This window comes from Nothobranchius furzeri, chromosome 7, assembly GCF_043380555.1.
Source record: "Nothobranchius furzeri strain GRZ-AD chromosome 7, NfurGRZ-RIMD1, whole genome shotgun sequence".
Taxonomy (NCBI): Eukaryota; Metazoa; Chordata; class Actinopteri; order Cyprinodontiformes; family Nothobranchiidae; genus Nothobranchius; species Nothobranchius furzeri.
The window spans coordinates 66008967-66022904 of NC_091747.1; the positions used below are offsets into that span (position 1 = coordinate 66008967).

General features: G+C 47.3%; 1 protein-coding gene across 1 annotated transcript in view; it reads right to left on the minus strand.

The window, feature by feature from the left end:
- kdm2aa (lysine (K)-specific demethylase 2Aa) overlaps positions 1-13938 on the minus strand; it is a 50206-nt gene that overhangs the window by 11080 nt on the left and 25188 nt on the right. The window contains exons 10-15 of the mRNA XM_054751906.2: positions 11937-12063; positions 6278-6507; positions 6131-6208; positions 5888-6018; positions 5697-5820; positions 4930-5058 (exon numbers count right to left, since the gene is read on the minus strand). Of these exons, the coding sequence (XP_054607881.2) occupies positions 4930-5058; positions 5697-5820; positions 5888-6018; positions 6131-6208; positions 6278-6507; positions 11937-12063 (819 nt within the window). The remainder of the gene's footprint in view (positions 1-4929; positions 5059-5696; positions 5821-5887; positions 6019-6130; positions 6209-6277; positions 6508-11936; positions 12064-13938) is intronic.

Consider the following 13938-nt stretch of genomic DNA (forward strand, 5'->3'; position numbering starts at 1 on the left):
TAATGATCAACTTCAGATCTTATCTACACCAGATCAGTATGTCTATAATTAACAAGTTAATCCATCAGTACTCATACACATAAGATAAATATTAATGTTAACATCCACGTCACAAGTGTTTAAAACATTCTCATTCACACAAAGAGTTTACCTCTCTGTATCTGAGTGAAGGAGTGACTTCTGACGTATTTGGTAATGCCCTCAAACGTGTCAAATTCAGATTTGCCAAATTTGTAAACAACGTGTTTTAATAAAACAGGAATTACTTCCCGATTAATTCAGTTTCTAGCTGACTCGAACCGGCCAATCTTCTCATTTGACATCCAGTCAAAGCCTCTCAGCAACGCTGTGGGTTTTATCAGAGAAACGGCTCTTAGAGCCAACAAACAGACTTAAGACGCAAACAAGCATTCCAGCTTCCTGTCGTCACCTGGAGAGATCAAGACTAGACGCGTAGTATCAGAGCTACTCTACAAGTTCCTGGTGCCTCGAGGTCCATGTCCATCCTGACCTCGTGACCCCTGGATCTGAACAGGGGATCTCCACACAAAGGGTATTGTAGACTCAACAGATTGCGTTGGATGGTTTTTATAAACAAATCTGTATTTTACCAAACAGCCAAATTATTTTACAACACAGTCTTTACAAACTCTCTCAGATACTTAAGAAAGGTTTGGCTTAAACATCTAGCTTCCATTCGATCATCATTCCACAAACCACATTAAATCACTTCATTTCCATTACATTGCATATCAGTATTCATACCTTGTCTTGTATAATCATTAGTTTAGAGCAGGGGTGTCAAACTCAAACTCACACGGGGCCGAAATGAAACTCTGGGACGGAGTCGAGGGCCAAACTTAATATTTTTGAAAAAATGACGGCAAATTAGCACATTTTCTTTATCAACATGTATGCAATTTAGAACCTTTAAATTTGGAAACAAACATATTTCTGCATTAACACTGAATGTGGAATAACCAAATGACACACGAGCAAGTCAGTTTTAAATAAAAGGCATCAGTGGTATTTATTACTTGTGGTATAATCAGCATTTTATAAATCTATTCAGGATTTATGTTTTCTTGTTTATTCATTTTTCTTATTTTTATTCTCCTTTTTTCTCCTGTAATACGTGTCATCGCTGCTGTGACGTCTAGCTTTCCCCACTGAGGAACAATAAAGGGATTTTGTATTCTATTCATCTATCTGCAGCCTTTCCACTTCCTGTTTACTGTAGGTTAAATCTTTTCTCACGGGCCAACAACAAAATAAAAATATCATTTTATCTTAAATGAAAATGCAACATCTCACCTGTTAACTTTCATGTTTTGGAGCAGAAAAAGAGCATAAAACCAACATATTTAAAGCTCAGTTTGCTCCACTGGTTTACTGTGATGCTCACCTGTTCCAGCCAGATACCTGCATCATGGGGTTGATCTGAGCTGAGGAGGAGACTCCTGTTGTTTTGTTCATCTTCATCATAATAATGACAACATTAGATGACAACAGGTGCTCACATAGGTTTGTGCTGATGAACATGTCTGAGCAGCTTGACCACGTTGTTGTGTGTCGGGGAGGAAACACGACCACAGAGTCATGCTGGTTTGAGCGTGTCGCTGCTCGCTGGAGTTATATCAGCTCTGTCTGGACGTTAGTTGGAAAACTTTCTCTTTCAGTCGTGAACACATTACTGAGCGGCTAGAATCTCCGTTTCTGGGCTTCAACGTCAGAAAACAGCTGAGTGAACTCGGCACTGAGTGAGAGGAGTGTTTAGTTTGTCCGAGACAGCGGAGCTGCAGACCGGCAGCAGACCCTGGAAAAACACAAAGGAGGGGGCACTTCGGCTCCGCGCTGACGCCGCAAAGCATCATGGGAGTTGTAGTCTTTGCGGTAAAATCGGCCAGCGGGCCAGTTTTAATATATTTTTGATATTTATTTCGCGGGCCACATAAAAATGCTCCGCGGGCCGGCCTTGTGTCTGACATATGTGGTTTAGGGAAACAGAAATAAATTCATTTTTATAAACTATATACTGACTCTGCCTGAATTAATACAGTGTGTTTATCCTACAAAGTGTGTCCTGAATAAGTAAAATAAACTATAATCTTCTGATTAAACATTCAAAGATCAATCAGATTGATATTTCATATTTATATGGGATCATCACATCTGATTGATCATGTATTACATAGGAAGCCACTCCTTAACAATACAGTAGTTAGCATTTCCTTTACAGAAGTAGAAAAGTATTGCACTAGAAAAAAAACCTTTATTTTAGTCGACCAAAATAAGACAGAAACTAAAACTAATCAGATGACTAAATTGTGACTAAAATTAACTCATTCACCGCCAGCCGTTTCCTGATCGGTAAAGCCCTTCACTGCTAGCATTTCTCACCGTTTTTACTGTTTTTTTTAAGAGTCAAAGAACGTTGCACACTAGGATGATGTCGACGCCAAAACAACCAAAACAAAGAGGAGACTCACTTCTTACATCAAGAAGAATCCGTGCGTTTCGAGCGTTATCCGTTCTTTCATAATCCGTTGTTGAATTGTGATCGGCAGAAGCTTTTCCGGTTCGCGCTTCACTTTTTTTTACAGCAGCGGCCCAAAACGATCTCCTAACACATGGATTTTCTGCTTCCTGATCACGTGACGTGTGATGTACGCGGATGAAGATCAGCTTTAGAGCTGAGATGTTTGCTCTCACAGTGCGGGGGCTCGTTCCGACACCCACACTCTAAAAAATTGCAAATGACGACTTTAGTTGTCATTTGCACTGAACGGTTGGATCTAAAATGACGACTCAGTGGCAGTGAATGATTTAAGAATTTAAGTGAAGACAAACAAAAATTAACATTGTTGGTGAGACAGTTCGGTTGTTAGATTAAGGCGTTAAAAAGATGAACGTACAGCGAGGAGATAAGTTTTGCTTTGGGTTGTACAAACGGAAAAATAGGGGCTTCTCTCTCTTTAACCTAGCTGTGTGTCTCAGGGCTTGCTGGATCACTCACACACCTGTAATTATTAGTCTTAATTGGGGAGCCATGATAATGCTTCCTTGTGGGAAGCAAAGGGCCTCCCATTTAAATAAACTCACCCCCTGAGAATTCTAACCTCTGGTGCTGAGGTCACTGCGGTGGTCAAAAAGCTCCTCTGTGGCAAGGCCCTAGAGGTGGATGAGATCCGCCCAGAGTTCCTTAAGGCTCTGGATGTTGTGGGGCTGTGTTGGCTGACGCGGCTCTGCAATATTGTGTGGACATTGGGGGCAGTCCCACTGGACTGGCAGACCGGGGTGGTGGTTTCCCTATTTAAAAAGGGGGACTGCAGGGTGTGTTCCAACTACAGGGGGATCACACTCCTGAGCCTTCCTGGTGAGGTCTATTCAGAAGTTCTGGAGAGGAGGGTCCATCGGATCGTTGAACCTCAGATTCAGGAGGAGCAATGTGGTTTTTGTCCTGGCCGTGGAACACTGGACCAGCTCGAAACCCTTAGGGGGTCCTGGAGGGTGCGTGGGAATTTGCCCAACCAGTCCACATGTGTTTTGTAAATTTGGAGAAGGCATTCGACTGTGTCCATTGGGGGCCCATGTCGGGGGTACTCTGGGAGTATGGGGTACCAGGCCCTCTGATACGGGCTGGTAGGTCCCTGTATGACCGGTGTCACAGCTTGGTCCTCATTGCCGGCAGTAAGTCGGGCTCGTTCCCAGTGAGAGTTGGACTCCCCCAAGGCTGCCCTTTGTCACCGATTCTGTTCATGACCTTTATGGACAGGATTTCTAGGAGCAGCCAAGGTGTGGAGGGCATCTGTTCTGGTGGCCTGAGGATCAGGTCTCTGCTTTTTGCAGATGATGTGGTTCTGTTGGCTTCATCAGAACGTGATCTTCAGCTTTCGCTGGAGCGGTTCGCAGCCGAGTGTGAAGCAGCTGGGATGAGAATCAGCTCCTCTAAATCTGAGACCATGGTCTTGATTCGGAAAAGGGTCGAATGCCTTCTCCGGGTCAGGGATGAGGTCCTGCCCCAAGTGGAGGAGTTTAAGTATCTCGGGGTCTTGTTCACGAGTGAGGGAAAGCTGGAGCGTGAGATCGACAGGCGGATTGGTGCTGCATCTGCAGTGATGCGGGCGTCGTACCGGTCTGTCGTGGTGAAGAGAGAGCTGAGTCAGAAGGCGAGGCTCTCGATTTACCGGTGGATCTACGTTCCTACCCTCACCTATGGTCACGAGCTTTGGGTAGTGACCGAAAGAACGAGATCACGGATACAAGTGGCCGAAATGAGTTTCCTCCGTAGGGTGGCCGGGCTCTCCCTTAGAGATAGGGTGAGAAGCTCGGACATTCGGGAGGGGCTCGGAGTAGACCCGCTGCTCCTCCACATCGAGAGGAGCCAGTTGAGGTGGCCCGGGCATCTGACCCCCTGGACGCCTCCCTGGTGAGGTTTCCGGGCACATCCAACTGGGAGGAGACCCAAGGGAAGACCCAGGACACGCTGGAGGGACTACGTCTCTCGGCTGGCCAGGGAACACCTTAGGATTCCCCGGAGGAGCTGGCTTAAGTGGCTGGAGAGAGGGAAGTCTGGGCCTCCCTGCTTAGGCTGCTGCCCCCGCGACCCGACCCCGGATAAGCGGATGAAAATGGATGGATGAATGGAACAGACTTTGTGTTTATGTCTAACAGTTTTATCCTATTTTTATCTCATCTGTTGCTCTTCAGTGTAAAGCTAACTATGTGTCTGTTGCTGCTGTGTCTTGGCCAGACCGTTGACCCATCTGGTTAAATAAAGGTTAAATAAAATAAATGAATAAAGGACAGGAAAATAGTCACATAAGAAATAAGAAAACATAACAAGGCCCTCTGGGTGCCAAGGCAAAAGAAACCACCCCCGTACAAACCCTGCATTTTAATCGAGAGTGGAGTGTAGAACAGATTTACCACAAGGCAGGCAGGATGGACGATCTGTGCACAGTTGGAACACTCCATGAGAGTAAGGGCCGGGTCTCCGGTCTCCTCCTGGTTGGGCTCCTTACAGATCTCACACACAGCAGACAGAGGGAGGCCCGGCTGCAGGACCAGAGCATGATTAGAACAAATCTAACTCCTTCAGAGGTGTCACAGGCATCCCAGGGTGGTCCGGATGTCACCTCAGGACTTCTATAATAAAACTAGCGGGTTATCACAACAACGAGTCTGCTTTCTTTCAACATTCATTCAGTGTAGTTTTGTTCTTTTCTACACACAGAGTAGAGTTTAGGCTCCTGCTGTTTCTTTCATCAGAGCGTCACCGAGGTGTGTGGTGTCGCTCCCGTAGCTGTTCATCGCCCTCTACTGCCTACAGGTAGATAGCTACTCTGTGTATAGAAGAGAAGAGAAAACTGTCTCCTTCTACCTGGCTCTGGTTCAGAAAACACAGCAGCACAGTCATAATAAATACAGGTGAAGCTGGAAAAATGGGAATATTATACAAAAGTTGATGCATGTCACTTATCCAGCCTAAACGCTGAAACTAATCTAAGAGACAGACTCATTCCAGATGTTTCAGCCTTTATCTGGTATAACTGTGATGATGATGGCGTACAGCTGATTCAGAATCTCAGATTATTAGAATATTATGAATAGATGTTTTCTCAGTCTGAGCTGGATTACTGACCACCAGACTAGCTTTCCTGTTTTGCCTGTAGAAGAAGAAAGGTTTGACTTACAGAGAGGCACTGCCGCAGCACACAGGTCTGTTTCAGTTTGCCTGGTCCTCCAAACTTCTTCATGTCTCTGCAGAAGTTACAGTCCCCACATTCTGGTCTCACACAGGCCTCGCAGCGTTTACACCTGCAGGACCACAGGTATTCAGACACGTGCCATTTAGAAAACTAATGTGTAACACACTCACACACACCTGACCCTGCGCCTCCTCAGCACAGACATAGAGGAGGCTGGTTTCTGGGGTCTGGGAATGATGGGTGTAGATGGTGTTTTAGGACGAGGAGGTGGAGGAGGAGGAGGAGGTGGAGGCTGATACCACGAGGGCTGTTGAACAGAAGTAGATAATCAGTAAACAGGCCAGCTACGTTTGTGCAGCTTCTAGGGCTGACCATCAACACTAGAAAGGGGCGGAGACTGGAAACGTGCTGGTGCTTACTCTCCGTGGCCACCTGATGATAGGCCTTCCTGTATAGGACAGCTTAGGGTTGTCGTTGGCATGCTCCCTCAGTAACGCCTGCAGGCAGACACAGCATGAGACACCCAGGACACTGGGGACATTTGATCTCACACAGGTGAGAAGTACCTTGACATGGTTGAGGAGAGCTGAAGCATTCTGGATCCCTGATGGCACACACTGTTTGCTGTAGGGAAGTGCCTCCAGTTTACCCAAGATGTTCCAGAGTCCCTCCAGCTCCAGAGGAGTCACATTAACTCTATATGGAGGCTTTTCGGACTGCTGACCTTCAGATTCTTCGTCGTTGCCTTCCTCTTGCTCCTCGTCAGCCAGATCTGTACCAGAAGTATTCTTCAGACCTTAAACAAACACATTTAGTTTAGCATGTAGGACTGTTACAACCAGAGGTTGTAAGTTGTTTTGATTTGGTATTCATAATGTTTCTTAGTGCAGGTGCCCACATCCAATTGGTGAACCAGTGGCCTGATTGGATAATTGATGGGAGCAGACCTTTAAGAGGGACGTCTACACCACCTGCAGCTGACCCTCATTCTCTGCTCATCCCAACCTGCCACCATCCCCTTAGTGTCCTGTGTTGAGTGCTGTGTAAAAGACCTGTTGTCAAACTTGACGAAAGTAGGGGCGAACCTGCCATTTAATTTCTTCATTCAGTTTTCTCCTGTGTTAGTAATCAGGGAGGTAAGTTTGGTTGCATTTCTTATTTTATTTAGTAGATAAGATGACTACTTAAGTTAGGGCTGTTTTGCTTGTTGTTTTGGCCTTTGGTTCACCCTGAGTTATATTTATCCTTCCTCGCTTTCAGTTAAAATAAAACTTGTAAATAAATATCCTTGTATAGAAGTCAAACTGTGGTGTGGTACTTGGGATTTGTGGAAAATGGGAATACGCCTTCATGTTGTGGCCTGGCCCCTCCTAGACAGGTTGTAACAAGGACGTCTCAGCAGGAGACTCTATTCCTCATTAAGGCTCTGACCACTGTGGCGTGCCTAAAGGCCAGTATTTACATCACCAATGACCAGAAATTAACTTTTTCATTTGCAGACACAAACACCCCATCTGTCTGGCCTACAAACAAGAAGCACTGCACAAGACCTTGCTACCCAACAAGGATGCCATCATATCTTTGCTCAAGTTCTCATGCAGAAGATGAGACCTCCTCTCTCTGAATGAAGTTCATCTTGCTTGAATCATAAATGACTTTCTTTTAGAACTTCATATAACCATCTCTTGTTGAATGAGCAGTGTTTAAATCCAAAGTGTATAAGCCACCAGCTGACTGGTTTAGATCTCTGGACTCCTCAATCGCTAAATTCCTTTGGCAGGATAAACCTCCACGAATTAGCTTAGAAACACTTCAGAAGACCAAAGACAGAGGAGGACTGGATTTACCCAACTTTTATTATTATTTCTTAGCCAACAGGCTGCAATATATACCAAGATGGTTGCAAGATAACCCACTAGATGAGTCCTGGTTAGATATAGAACAGACACTTTGCAATACGATAGAGCTTTCAGACTTACCATTTATTAGCTCAAGCATAAGAAAACATGAAGGCTTCAAAAGTATTAGTATCAGCACTTCTCTGACAGCATGGTGGGAGTATCTTAAAATGACCGAGTCTTCACTAGTACCATGCAGACGCACACCTATCTGGAATAATCCTGATATTTTGCAAAATAATAAAATGATGAACCTTCCGGACTGGAAAAATAAAGGAATCCTATACCTGGAACACATATATGAAGGATTGGACTTCATCCCATTTAATAGAATAGTCTCCCAATTTGGAATGGATAAGAATAGCTTTTTAGAATATCACCAAATTAAATCTGTAGTAAAACAAAAATTTAAGCTCAATAAAATAGAATTACAAACACCACCAAGGGTATTAGACTTCTATAATCTCAAACCCCCCAAACTACTGTCTAAAGTATATAAGACACTGTCCAAAATAGATGATAGAATAGCAATCCCTACTGAAAACTGGGAGGTGGATCTATCAGTCAGCTTTGACCAGAACTTCTGGTCCCAAACTTGTTTAAAAACTTTTAAAATGATCAGACACCCCAATTTACAATTAATTCAGTACAAAATTCTACACACAGTACACTATACAGGTCATCGGATGTTCAAGGTGGGGTTTGTGTCGTCTGACACCTGTACACACTGCACAAACAACATTCCTGACAATTACATTCATGCACTGTGGTCCTGTCCACCTGTCCAGGAATTTTGGGGTAGAGTATGTGAGGATCTGTCAAAATGTCTGAAATGTCATATCCCATCCACCCCCTCTCTTTGTTTACTGGGAAACCTGGACGATGTCCCGATTGAAACATCTGTGGTTCACATGGTTCTGACTGCCATATGCATCGCTAAGAAAACTATCCACTTGAATTGGAAAAACAGAGAAACTCTCTGCATTAACCAGTATAGAAATCTTTTGTTAGATCATATTGCACTTGATATAGCCTCTGCTTCCACTTCAGATCAATCTCTCTGGGCTCCTTTGATCGGTTCCATCACATAGCGAGGGTGGGGGGCCGTTGATGTTGTCCTGCGGGATGGTGTGGGTGGGGGGTCTGAGTTTGGAGTATCCGGGGGTGTCTGGGACTGGGGGGAAATTGCCCCCTTCTGGAGGTGCTTGGGTTGCCTCGGGGGGTGGACTACTGGCAGTTGTGAGTGGGGCCCCTTGGGGATCTTGGCGGCGACCATGGGTCACTGCCTGGCGGCTGCATTGCCCCTGGGCGGGTCTGGGTGGGGACCTGGGGGCTCGGGGTTTGGGGGTGGCCGGCCCCGTGTGGTGATCTGGGCGGGGCCTTGGGGGTCGGATGCTGACATGTATGCTGCCGGGAAGAAGGCAGGAACATGCAGCAGTGCCTGGCCCGGGTTCGGGGGCCTCAGGTAGACCTTGGCTCCTCTGCCGTTCCATCACAGGGGAGGGGGAGGTCCAGGAGGGGGAGGACCCAACCTTACCTGGATGTCCCATGCCTTATATATTCTGGAAGTTGTGCAAATGCAGGGATGGACATAAATATTCTGCTGGGTTGGGGCTGGGTTGGTGCCCTTGGACTCCGTGAGGCTCTGTAATGCTGCTGCTTTGGGCCCTGGCAGGATGGGCTGGGGTCTCCATGCCCTGGGTGGCAGTTTGACAACGGAGGTGCCTATTGGGGCCAGTAGGGGAGCTGGCTCCCTGGAGGGCTAAGCCCAACCAGCCATTCCTCCCCATTCCCGCATATTTCTCTCCTCCTGCTCCCTCACATCATCACACAAACATACACATAGGACCTTGGGGGGTGGGCAAGTCAGGGAGTGCGGGTATGGACCCCATTTCCGCATTCCTGTGGCAACCTGCCCCCCAATTTTATTTGCACCTTACACACTTCCACCAATGACATTCCACACAAACACACACTTAGGGCCTAGGGAGTGAAAACATTCAACGGCATTTGGCAGGGGGATATCTCAGCCTCCTCCCGGGTGCCGGTGCCCACTTCCAATTTTAAACCGCACTTAGACACCGAGGGCTGAGGGTGTAAGTGGGGTGGTGCAGTGGCATCAGCTGGCATAGGCCGGATGATGCCCGCACTGCCCGCTCACCACAGCCATGGAATACACCTCATGATCACACAACACTATATTGGAGCAGGCGGAGGGAGACTAGGGGTCTTAGCGCACCTCTTTTGTTGCTTGGCTTCCTGGGGCTGGAGGCTAGGAGGGAGATCTGGCTGGCTGGTTGGGGTCTGGGGTGGTGGGTTGCTGTGCTCAGCGTTGGGTGGGGGAGCCTGCTCATCAGCACCCCAGCAGAAAGGGTCAAACTCTGGTTACCGGTGATGGTTGTACCCCATGTGCAGCAGTACCGGGACCAGAGTAAGTCTTGGGTTGTATGTGCATGTGTGAGCATGAGGGAGGGAGTGTGTGACTGTGTTTGTGTATGACTGTATATATCAGGTGGGGCCTTTGACTCCTCCCCTCTCCTGGATCTTCTTTTGATGATATAGATCTTCGTCCCCCCTCCCCCTGCCACACCTGGTGTGAGGGGTTGTGCCTTGGTCTGCCTGAGTGTTCGTGGCAACCGGGTCTGGGGGTTTAAGGTTTTGGCATCTGCCTGATCAATCCCGGCGGCTGCCTGGTGGGGTCTGGGTCCCTGGGCTCTGCTGGGTCCCCGGCAGGGGTGGTTTCCCCTGGGTCCCGGGCTCGGCCGGCTAGGGGGTGGGAGGCTGCGGGCGGGCCTGTGGGCTTGCCGCTGATATCTCCCGGGACTCTGCCGGCTGCTGGTTGTGGCCCCCCGGGGCGATCCTCTGCGCCTCTCGAGGGGGGCAGGGGCCTTTCTGGTTGCAGTCTCCCTGGGGTTCCTGTGTTCTGGGGCAGCGCCTGGATCTCTGGGACTTGGAGCTCCCCCCGTCCCCTACGCATCTTTGGGGGGTGGATCTGTGGTCCCTCACACTCTCTGTTGGACGCTCCCATAGAGAAACCTTACATAAACTAGCGCGTGTCCACACACAGGTGCTAACATGGTGCTCTCAAAAGTATGGGCTTGGGCACGTTAAACACAGGTCTTAAGACTATGGTGGGCACTTAATGTACTGTGATTTATTATCGTGATTCTTCAGTTAAACAATGTTGATTATATATTTCTTCATCAAGTTGACGCAGTGATAGCTAGATCTTGTTGTATTGTTGTTGTGTCCCTTTTTTTTGTCTTTTTCTGCAGGTCTAGAAGCAGACTCTTGTTCATTATTGTTTATTTTTGTGGAACCCCCCCCCCCCTCCCCACCTTTTTTTTTCCTTTCTCTTTCACCTCTGTCTCCGTGTCTGGTCGGAATTACAAAGCATTAAAAAAAAATCCAAAGTGTATAAATATATGGTGTGTGCTTTAATAATGATGTGTTTAAATCAATATAAATCCTGTAATGATTCATTTCAGGTCTTAAATGATACCAGATTAGTGTTTGTTAAATGTACCAGTATATTCACGCAATCATAATTGATGAATTAATGTTTTAACATTTTTGCACCACATAAACATGTAATAACATTCTCACTGCACCTCCACAAAGAGTTAACCTCTCTATGTATGTGACTGAGAAGGAGTGATCTCTCTGAGGTCTTTAACACCCTTTAAAACGTGCCAAATTCTAACTTGTATATTTGTAAACAAGAATTAATAAAAGCTGGATCACTTCCTGAACTAAGCAGTTCTCCAGCTGCCTCCTGGTTCGGCCAAACCGGTGAGCAAGCATTTGAGACATCCTCTCTTTTGACCTCAGGCCTAAACAACGCTCTGCAACAGTTGTGGGTGATAACAGACATTACGGTTGTTTTAAGAGCCACCCAACAGCCTTAAGCCTGATTCATGCTTCTCCGTCTTCCTGCCGTCACCTGGAGGCATGTAGATGGCCATCTAGATGGGTCGTATCGGAGCTATCTATGAGTTTGGTCGCCAAAGGTCCACTCTACCAGCTTTGTCCACCCCGACCTCTTGACCCCCAGGATCACCCATGGACCTCCACACAAGGGTGCGTACACTCGGCACAAATGGCATTGGATGGTTTGTAATAATAATCTCTAGCTTATCAAACCATACAGCCAGGTCTAACCCTAACCCTCTGACCAGGCTGGGCCAAGACTGTGACGTAAGCCACCGTCAGTCCTTGATTAAGACAAGCGCACCCACTAGAGCCGTTTCCCAGTTCCCACACCGTATGGAGTTGAGTCGAGTGGAGCCGCACTCAGCATCATGCAACAAGCCTGTGTGTTGCTTACCTATGCCCAGGGAGTGTTTCTGGTACTCAGGTATGAGGTAAGAGGTGCTGGTTAGACTGAAGACGTACCGCTCCAACACATACCAGCACATCTCATAGAAGAAAGGGAAACGGAACTTCCCTGGAACCTGTGGAGGAAGAGCAAAGATAAACAGGTAAACATCATCCCACCCCCGTAGGACAATGTTCTCCACAGGTGGTACGAATAGGTAGAGTGACCTCTCAAACACACCATTGTCTGCAGACTGGTTAAGACAGTCGTTCTGCTCAGAAAAATATAAAAAAGGACAGAAATTATCAGAAAAGGAGGGATTATCAAGCTGGTTCCCAAAGTCAGAGACTCTCTTGGTCAGCTTGCTTCCCACACCAAACCTTCTGTCAGGAATCTTGGTGTGACCTTTGACCCAGCTCTCACCCTGGATTCTCATGTCAGTTCTCTTGTTGGCTCTTCCTTCTCCCATCTCAGGAACGTTGCTAAGCTGAGTCCCATTCTGTCCCGCTCTGAACTTGAGACAGTTCTCCACACCTTCATCTCCTCACGCTTAGACTACTGTAACTCTCTTTTCACGTGTCTGAGCAGAACCTCCCTGAACCGTCTACAGGTGGTTCAGAACGCCTGTGCTCGGCTTCTGACCAAGTCCTCCAAACACCCCCACATCACCCCGCTTCTCCTCCAGCTTCACTGGCTGCCAGTCAACTTCAGGGTTCATTTCAAGATCCTGGTTCTGGTCTATAGGGCCTTACATGGACAAGCACCATCTTACATTGGTGATCTTCTTAGTCCCTACACCCCCAGCAGGTCCCTGAGGTCCAGTGACCAAAGCCTACTGGTTGTGCAGCACCAGGCTAAAGACCAAAGGTGACAGATCATCTGCTGCTGTGGCCCCCAGACTCTGGAGCTCTCTCCCCCTGAGCCTGAGATCAGTGGACTCAGTGGTCTCCTTTAAAAAGCAGCTGAAGACTCACTTGTTCAGGCTGGCTTTTGTATGACCTTCTTCACCTCTCTCTCTTTATTCTGCTCTCCCCACCTATTCCACCTTCCTCAGGATCCACTGGTTTCCCTCTTTCCTGTTCACTCTCTCTCTTTCTTTACATTTTTTAATCACAATTGTCTATTTTTGCTCATTTAAAATATATTTATTTAAACATTTTCAAAATGCTTTTTAATAGTTTTACATTTTTTGTTTTTGTGAAGCGCCTCGTGATTTTTATCTTGAGAGGCGCTATAGAAATGATATTTTTTTCTTCTTCTTCTTCTTCAAGGTAAAGATGTGGGCACATCAGGGTCCCTCAAACCCTTGTGGCCCCCTGATGATGCGTCCATCTTTCAACCATCTAGTGGGTTTGTGTCTTTTCAACTTGCCTTTTCTATAAATTACCTTATCAGTGTTCAGTTCCAGGACCCTACTATCAGCAGGATGATCTCGCACCTTTCTGATCCAAAAGCTCATCTACATCTTTCTCTGGAGTTTGACTCCGTTCCTGAGCTGCATGCTCTCTTTTGTGTTCGTGTCACTCCTCTTTCAGGTGTTGTTGACCACAACGGTGCTGGACTGACCAGGGAATCCAGTACCTCTAAGATCATTGATGTCCACAGAGCCTGTGTTGTCCCTGTAGCAGAACCACTCCTACCTGAGTTGGAGAAGCCACCTGACCCAGGGGAGGCTGACGCTTGCAGCGATGCTCCGCCTGAGATTCCACACCCTGCCGCGGGGAGAGTTGATGGTGGCACTGAGACTCCAGCTGAAGCCCAGTACTTTGCGGTGGGAACACCACCTACCAATGGTGGGGGCCGAAACCATCACTGACTTTACTCCACTACAGCTGGCGCTGATGACCTCTAAACTTGAAGTAGGTGACTTACCTACCGGGGGGGGGGGTCGGATGTCGCCCTGTACCTCTACTGGCTGACCCTGATCCCTATCTCTCTGATCACACCTGTGTATCGACCGGGGGCCCTCCAGAGAGCACATCTGCTCCGGACCCTTGTAAGGCAGCACCTG